Below are 7,925 nucleotides of genomic sequence, written 5' to 3' on the forward strand. Positions count from 1 at the left end.
TTTGATCTATGATCTTGGGCCAGCCCCGTGGCGTAGCAGTTAAGTTCGCACGTTCCACTTCAGAGGCCCAGCGTTCACCAGTTTGGATCCCAGGCAGAGACCTATGCACCACTTATCAGGCCATGCTGTGGCAGGCATCCCACATATAAAATAGAGGAAGATGGCCACAGATGTTAGCTCAGGGCCAAACTTCCTCAGAAAAAAGAGGAGGATTGGCGGCAGATGTTAGTTCAGGGCTATCTTCCTCAAAGAAAAGAAAACACTGCCAATCTACGATCTTACATGTCTTCTTTGTGTGGAATTTAGAAGCTCCTAATGACTGCTTCAATGGGGATAAAGCTTGAAATCTGCTGAACTGGTACTTTTCTGTAGGACCAGAACCACAGCGATTTAAAAAAAAAGAACCTCACCTTTCATTTCTAAGGCACACTTAAAAGCCACTTTAAAACAAACTGAACAGCCTACTTTGTTAAAAAGCACAACAAGGGGCTGGCCCAGTGGCACAGTGGTTAAGTTCAAGGGCTCTGCTTCGGCGGCCCAGGGTTCAGGGGTTCGGATCCCGGGCATGGACCTACATACCACTCATCAAGTCAGGCTGTGGCGGCATTCCACATACAAAATAGAGTACGATTGGCACAGATGTTAGCTCATGGCCAATCTTCCTCACCAAAAAATAAATAAATAAATAAAATGCCTATAGTTTTAAAAAAAGCAAAACAAAACTTTCAAATTACTGCTGTTTGGAACTTGATTATAATGAAAACTGATTTGAATTTTCTTTTGGAAAATACTGTTTGCTAAACTGATAATTCAAACATGGTTTCAATGAAACTGCTTAACAGAAAATGAAGCTCTTTTAGAAATATTTATCTAAAATACTTTCCTATTATTTAGTAGGTAAAACAGGATGACAATGATAAGCTCGGCATATTCCATTGCCATATTAACTACACTTTGTGGCAATTGGCATTTTCCTGCATTTCAGCATCTCTACGGCCACACGTCTGTGTTACTGAACCAACAGCTTGTCAAATGCTGACACTGCTGTGATCAGTCTGGTCTTTAGAATCTATCCTTCTCACCAGCATTCACCAGAGAGAGGAGGCAATGCACAGTGTTTCTATTTTAAATAGCTATGAGGTCACCAGATGGTCACTAGTGCCTCTAGGAGACAAGTACGGAGACTCTGATGCACACGGACATAACTGAGAAACCATTGCCCTGAAATCTCCATTAGGACAGAAAAAGTCTCCAGAAGACAACATAGCCTATTTCCAGCAGCTGGGCACCAAGCTCTTCTATTCCATTCAGTAGAGGAACAGCACGTCTGAATCCCAACTCTGAAGCCCTCTTAGTCCATTTAAACCCCATTTTTCATTGTCTTGGAATCTTCTGATTAGACTTACCCTTACTTTGAAAGCACAGCTCTTCCCCATTTTGACCACCCAAATCACAGCTGTTCTTCTAGGAGCCTCCTTCCTACCTCTGGTCCTACTGTCTGCATAAATCTTTCCTAACTACTCCCTGTGATGCACTGTGAGCTTGTCCCTAAGATCCTTTGGCACCTACTAGTAACAAGACATCTCTTATTAAACTGTTCGGTTTTACTTACACTTTTTAAAGTAGTGAATTTTACAATGACTAATTTATGTATGATTTATGATTATGATTTCTATACTCATCTCCCACCTGCCAACTAAACTGTCCTTCAAGGTAGAGACAACAGTATACTTCCTTGTAGCTCCTGCTTACGATGAAAGATCAATGCTATGGATAAAGAAGGCACTTATTAAATTTGTAGTTAATTAATCAAATTAAATACTGTATATAAAAGGTGTTTAAATGTAACGCATTATACAACTATCTAAGAGACTGTCATTACTTTAACAGTCCCTCTCTCAGACCCTCCTCCAAATGGTTTGAACCTCATGGTCCTTTTGGACACCAAGGATCCTCCAAGCCCTGAGTCTAACTCTCTATGACCAGTGTCCAGACCTGCTCTATGTAACTCTGGTTCTGAAACAGCCCCTCAGTCAGGCCTATCACAAAGTTGTGGATAGAGAGAGCGGTGGCGAGCCAACTATGATCTCTCTCACGCCACTCTGACAAACTGTGATAGACTATTTGGCCCAAGATTAGGGATTTACTACCTTCAATCACAAACTCGGAAGAGTTTGTGGGGAAAGAGAGATGAGTCACCTATATGAGTTTTCTCATCCCATCCTCAACAATCGTCTGTGTTAGAACCACTCTTACATAGCTGTTTTCATGCAATGGACATTCTGACATTGACACATGTTTTGCAACCCTGTAAAACAAATCTTTAAACACATAGCTTTTCTTCATTACACAGTAATGTGTGCAACAGACCACCCGAAGCCCATCCCTAAGCCTCACCAAAACCCTGATGGAAGCTTCAGAGTACTGAAGTCATCTGCAGACCATGTGCAGATCCCAGCTTCAGTATCTCTGGCCTGCATGATCCCTAAAACTTCTTCCAGTTCTAACATTTTAAGTATTCTAAAGTGCTGGGAAAACCACTTAATCTTTCTCTCTACCTACTTGTTCCTCAGCCTTGAAAGGGATGAAGTATCTGTCAGCTATCTAGTGCTACGTGGGGTTATTTTGTCACCGAGGCAGGGAAAAAGCCTTCTCCTCTCAGACCTGCCCTCAAATGGAACCCTCTCTCCCACTCCTACTTGGGGAAAATCATTAGGACAAACCGCCGCCCCCCCACCCCGACCCTTGCAGTCCAGCTGCCTCATGAGTGACTGGATGGCTTAGTCAGTTGAATTAAAGAGGAAGAGCAGGACACCCTTTGTCTTTCCAAGGCCTTGCTAGCCAAAGAGTGGTCTGCACACAGCTGCAACAGCATCACCTGGGAGCAGAATCTGAGGCCGCACCCCAGACCCACTGAACCAGAATCCGCAGTTTAACAAAGGTTTCAGGTGAGAAAAAAAAAATTGACTTTTGTGCTGCAGTGGTCTAGAGGATAAAGTAGCACTGTTCAACACAGCAGCCAACAGCCACATACGCCTATTTAAACTTAAATTATTTAAAATGAATACAATTTAAAATTCAGCTCCTCAGTCACGCTAGCCACATTTCAAATGCTCAACAGCCCCACATGGCTAGTGGTTACCCTGCTGGACAGCACAGACAGAGAATATTTTCATTCTCATGGAAAGTTCCATTGGATAGCCCTGAAGACAAAGCCATTTTCCAAACCAACTGTAGCAGTCAACCCTACACATCAAGGTAAAAAAAACTGATAATCGATTTTAATCCAATCCAGCTCCAGAGTCTGTTTCCCTTGGGGGGTGAGGGTGGAATTAATCAGGTTCTGCCTGGCCCTACTATCTGGAAAGCAAACACACAGAGGCAGAACTGACCCTTTCCCAGTATGAATAGCTCTACACCAAGAGTATAAAGTCTGAAGGTTCCCAAAGGCAATCGCCTTCAGAACTAAAAGAAGCATCAACTGCAAGGTAAACTGTTAAAGAAATAATGGATTTTGGCTTTCCCATTGGTTTTTATGGCCTTGAAAAGTTTTTAAAAGATTATCCTCATCTGAGCAAAAACTACTATACCGATACCATTCCTTGAGCAACGGCTCTTAAACTCTGGTGTGCATCCAAATCACCAGAGGGGTTTGTTACAACACAGACTGCTGGGTCTGACTGCCAGTATCAGATTGAGTAAGTCCGGGGTAGACACAAGAATTTGTATTTCTAACTTGTTCCCAGATGCTGATGATGCTGATCCAGGGGCCACACTTTGAGAACCACTGACCCAGAGTACCACAAACATCTGGAAGAGAGTTAGAACTTGAAATTTGCATACACACTTAACATGGTGCCAGGCAAGAGTGCAGGGGCTCCTGCAAAGAAAGCAGCTGAAATCAAACGAGCCAGGGCTGAGAGCTCTTCGCCTCTCCTCTCCATAATGAGATACCAAAGTACCAGATGCAGGGCAGGCCATGGATGAAACATCAAGTAAGAAATGGTCTTTGATTCTTAATCTACAGTGTAGTAAATGAAGACTTGATTAGCTTTCTTTCACGTAGCTTGCATCTATTACCTATTAACTTCAGAAACCTCTGAAAAGCAGCCTCTACACACTTTTCCCCTCCCCCAAACTCTATTAACCCTGAAATCTTAGCCTCCAATGATCTGCTAATTGTCCAAACCAGTAGGGTCTTAATCTCCACTTACCCTGACCTTCCTATAACACTTTATGTTTCAACAACCTGTCTGCCTCAGAAATTCTCATCCGCTTTGGCCTCCATGGTTCACCTTTTAACTAACTAAACTCTCAGTCTCTTTAATGGGAGCTCCTCAGACTGTTTTTCCCCTTCTCAGGAGGAAAGATGATTACGACCACAGTTCTTAACAAGAAATGGACCCCTTCCTGGAACACAGGCTGAGATCTGCATTAAATAAGAACGAGAAGATTCTACAAATGTCCTTGGTTTAGGGATCATGCATGCTGCTCTCTTAATATGTAGGCCTCCTTCCACAGATTTAGAGGAAATTTTTCTTCTTTGTATCCTGAATAAGGAAAAAGAAAGATGTACCTGGATTTCAACATCAGCCCACAATTTCTGTACCAGGGAAGGTAACAAAAAGGTAGAATGTTCCTTCCATAGGCACAGGGCTGAAGGTGGCATAGATCTTACCCAGAAATTGCTGGGCACTGGAATTCATAGGGAATAAAAAGCACATGAAATCTTCTGACCAATTTCTGTTCTCTTGTGTTCTGAAATTTCCACCAAATTGTAATTAAAAGGATGCAAAGTGGTCTGGCCCAACAGAAGAGATAACCTTAAGTGTGGCAGACCTCCTACAGTCTCCTCAGCATCTCCTCCTCCTCCTGTCACATCCTTCCCACAGGTGTTCCCCAAAGAGTCTACCTAAAGTGTTCTACCCTGATTAACTCTCACAGTTCAACTATTTGTCTATACGGAAATTATTCCAAAAACTCTGCCCTTTGTCCTGATTTTAGCCAGACCATCTCCACTAGAAATTTTCAGCAATTACCTCAGTACCACTTCAAGCTACTCTGTGAATAAGATAACTTTAACATGCCTTCCAAGCCTCAAAGGCTATGATTGCATCTCACCTTTAATACATCCCTTCACTCCAAACTGGCTCACCTTCCTGCCCGCCATCCTCTGTCAGCAGTAATCATGTTTCCTCACCTTAGAACTTCAGGGTCAACTCTGTCTTCCCTCACTCATCATGTCCCACAGGATGAACAGGACACAAGAATGAGTGCCTCATACGCTCCTTATATCCTTCATAAGTTTAGTGCTGTGTGCAAACCAGGCACTCAAAAAAGAAGTATTCTAAATCATATTTTCTAACCATAATTTCTAAATCTCGCCCCCCCCCATCTCAACAGTCACTAACTTTATTTAACCCTACATTACTTTCCCCAAAACTATTCTAAGAGCTACAGTCTGGTCTTCTTTCCACCAATCTTTCCCTCTTTCAATCCATGTTCCCACATAGTTACCAGTTTCCTTCCTAAAAGCAATGTCACTCTCCTGTTGAAAAACTTTTGACATGTCTCCATTACTCAAAAGACAGAGTTCTAACTTCCTGTTTGACATCCACAACCGTTCATGATGGAGTCCAAATTACCTCTCCAACCCTATTTCACCGCTCTCTGCCATGTATCTTACCATGCTTTCCTGTCAGCAAACGCAGCCTGTTCCCTATGCCTGGAGTACTGGCCGGGCCCCCGCCTCTTCCTCCTCCACAATCTAAGTGACTTCTACTCTTACCTTCCATCTCTCCTGTGCTCCTACTCAACTAACACTTGTTGTACTGTATCATAATTATGTGCAATGTTTGAACATTCTATTGAAGGGTTCTCCTTCAGGTGGAACTCTGCCTCACTCAACAGACCCTGGCAGACTATTCACAGGGGGCACATAATAAGTGTCTGTTGAACGACAGAGCATACATATGCAAAAGAATAAAATCTTTGAAAGTTTTTATTACTTCTGGTAGGCTATACACTTATTTTAGCAATTCAGTCACTACTCAAAACATTTTTGGAACTCTCCTTTGCCATTTGGAATTACCCTCTGAACTTGTTTACTCTCCAGAGAAGAAAATCAGTCTTCTTACTTTACACTCATGAAACATTTTCACCCAAAAATAGTAGAGCCGAGTTTGAGTAGTGCCAATCCTCCACCCACCCCAATTCATCATATGGATTTGTTCCTAACAACTTCTGGCCCTTTCAAACAAGAAAATATTCTTTCAGAGGATGAAAACTTGCCATCACTGACATTGTGCCACAGGCTCTTAAGACAATTTCAGATGGAAATGCAAGAAGTTTTCCCAATGGTAGCATCGTTGGAATAAGCGTAGTATTTCAAACGGCTCCCACTCGATGGTGAAAAGACTGAAGTGTGTATATTCAGGCACAAGTCTTATTTTTCAAAGAATATTTCATTTCACCTTCCTGAATATTTGTTAAATGAAATCATAAGAAAAAAATGTTTCAGTTTCTCCAAACTGTAAAAAGGGGCCAAGTCTTCCCGTTGCCCCCTCGAATGCCAAGATCATTGGAAACTAAGCTTGATGACTGTTGAATCGATTTCCAAAGATGTAAGGTTCTGCTTTGATACTTCATTAGAATATTCTTAAGGCAGAACCAGCCTAGCCAGAAGCAGCACCGCCCTTTTCCAAGAAAAGGGTTCCATCATTTAAAAGATTGAGGCCATAGACACGACAAAGGAGTAGGTCCCTATTTTGCTTAATTCAACATGTATTGAGCACCTGCTGGGTGCTCTGCCCAACTCCCGGTGACGGAGAGAAAAAGAGGGAGAAAAGGACACAGGCCAGCACTCAAGCTTTCAAAAACATTTCCAGACAACATCTCGCCAGAGCACTGAATACATTCGTAACCACCCATCCCCGGTGAAGCAGTTTGCACGCAGGACTCTATTTACCCTCCCGAAGTGAAAGATGTATCTCTTTATCCTCATATCATCCCCGTTCGGAGGGAGAAAGCTTGATCTTCCCCATCACTCGGCTGGGAAAACTGAGGAGGCAAGAGTGGAGGAGTGGTCCTCACCTTTCTCTTCCTCTCCCCACCAGCACCAGAGGCAGAAGCCAGGATTTCTGACATCCCAGTCCCAAGCATGCTGGTTCAGTGAGAAGGAAGAAACAAACTGCTGCTCCCTCCCGCAGAAACGCACACGGACCCAGACACCGCCCGGCCCCATCTCCTGGGAGCTGCAGGTGGAGGCACGGTAATGGTGGACAGAGGAGGCGGAGGAGAGAGGAGGGGCGCGGTCGCATGCCCTCTCCGCTGTCCCCCTCCGTAGCGACAAGTCGCTGCCAAGGCAACCCGAGGCCGCAGGGCCGGGGACCCCCGACTCCCCGCCCACGATGGGTACCTTCGAGTACTCCTGAGCCAGCTTCTGGTACTTCCCCTGCAACTCTGCCGAGGCCATGGCCTCCCCCTCCCCGTCCAGGCCAGGCTGCCCAGGCCGCTCAGCCCCACCCCCCGCCCCCAACCCCAGACACGCTCCGGGCACGGCTCCGCCAGCGCCTGCCCGCTTGGCCACCGCCGCCGCGCCTCCTCCTCCACTTCCGGGTTCACCCGGTGCGAGGAAGGCGGAGTGGGACCAGGGGCGGAGCGACCACCGGGGGCGGGGCAACGTCTTGACGTCCCTGCCCCACCCTCCTGCGCCCGAGCACGTGCGCGCGCAGTCTTGCTGGCGTTCCTGGATTCTGCCGCTGCGACCGGGGGCGCCATCTTGACGCATGGTCCAAGATGGCGACCTAGAACGGAGAAGGAGAGAATGAAAACGGGAAGAGAATGATGAAAGCCCACAGAATGGGCGGGGGCCTGAGGAGAGGGGTGGTGGTTGCGAGGAGCAGAGGACCGGAAGAAGAAACATT

General features: G+C 45.2%; 1 protein-coding gene across 6 annotated transcripts in view; it reads right to left on the bottom strand.

Moving 5' to 3' along the window:
• The window catches only part of PPP1R21 (protein phosphatase 1 regulatory subunit 21), a 58,148-nt gene extending 50,474 nt beyond the window's left edge, over positions 1-7,674 (bottom strand). For 2 of the 6 annotated variants that reach the window (XM_023619113.2, XM_023619112.2), the window contains exon 1: positions 7,418-7,674. In XM_023619113.2, coding sequence (XP_023474881.2) covers positions 7,418-7,474 — 57 coding nt within the window. In that variant the 5' untranslated portion in view covers positions 7,475-7,674. Of the gene's footprint in view, positions 1-7,092; positions 7,350-7,417 lie in introns of those variants that run through there. The other 4 variants (XM_070235502.1, XM_070235501.1, XM_070235500.1 and 1 more) reach the window with 4 other exon arrangements.
• Positions 7,675-7,925: the final 251 nt, after the last annotated feature.

This window comes from Equus caballus, chromosome 15 (assembly GCF_041296265.1).
Source record: "Equus caballus isolate H_3958 breed thoroughbred chromosome 15, TB-T2T, whole genome shotgun sequence".
In the NCBI taxonomy this organism is placed as follows: domain Eukaryota; kingdom Metazoa; phylum Chordata; class Mammalia; order Perissodactyla; family Equidae; genus Equus; species Equus caballus.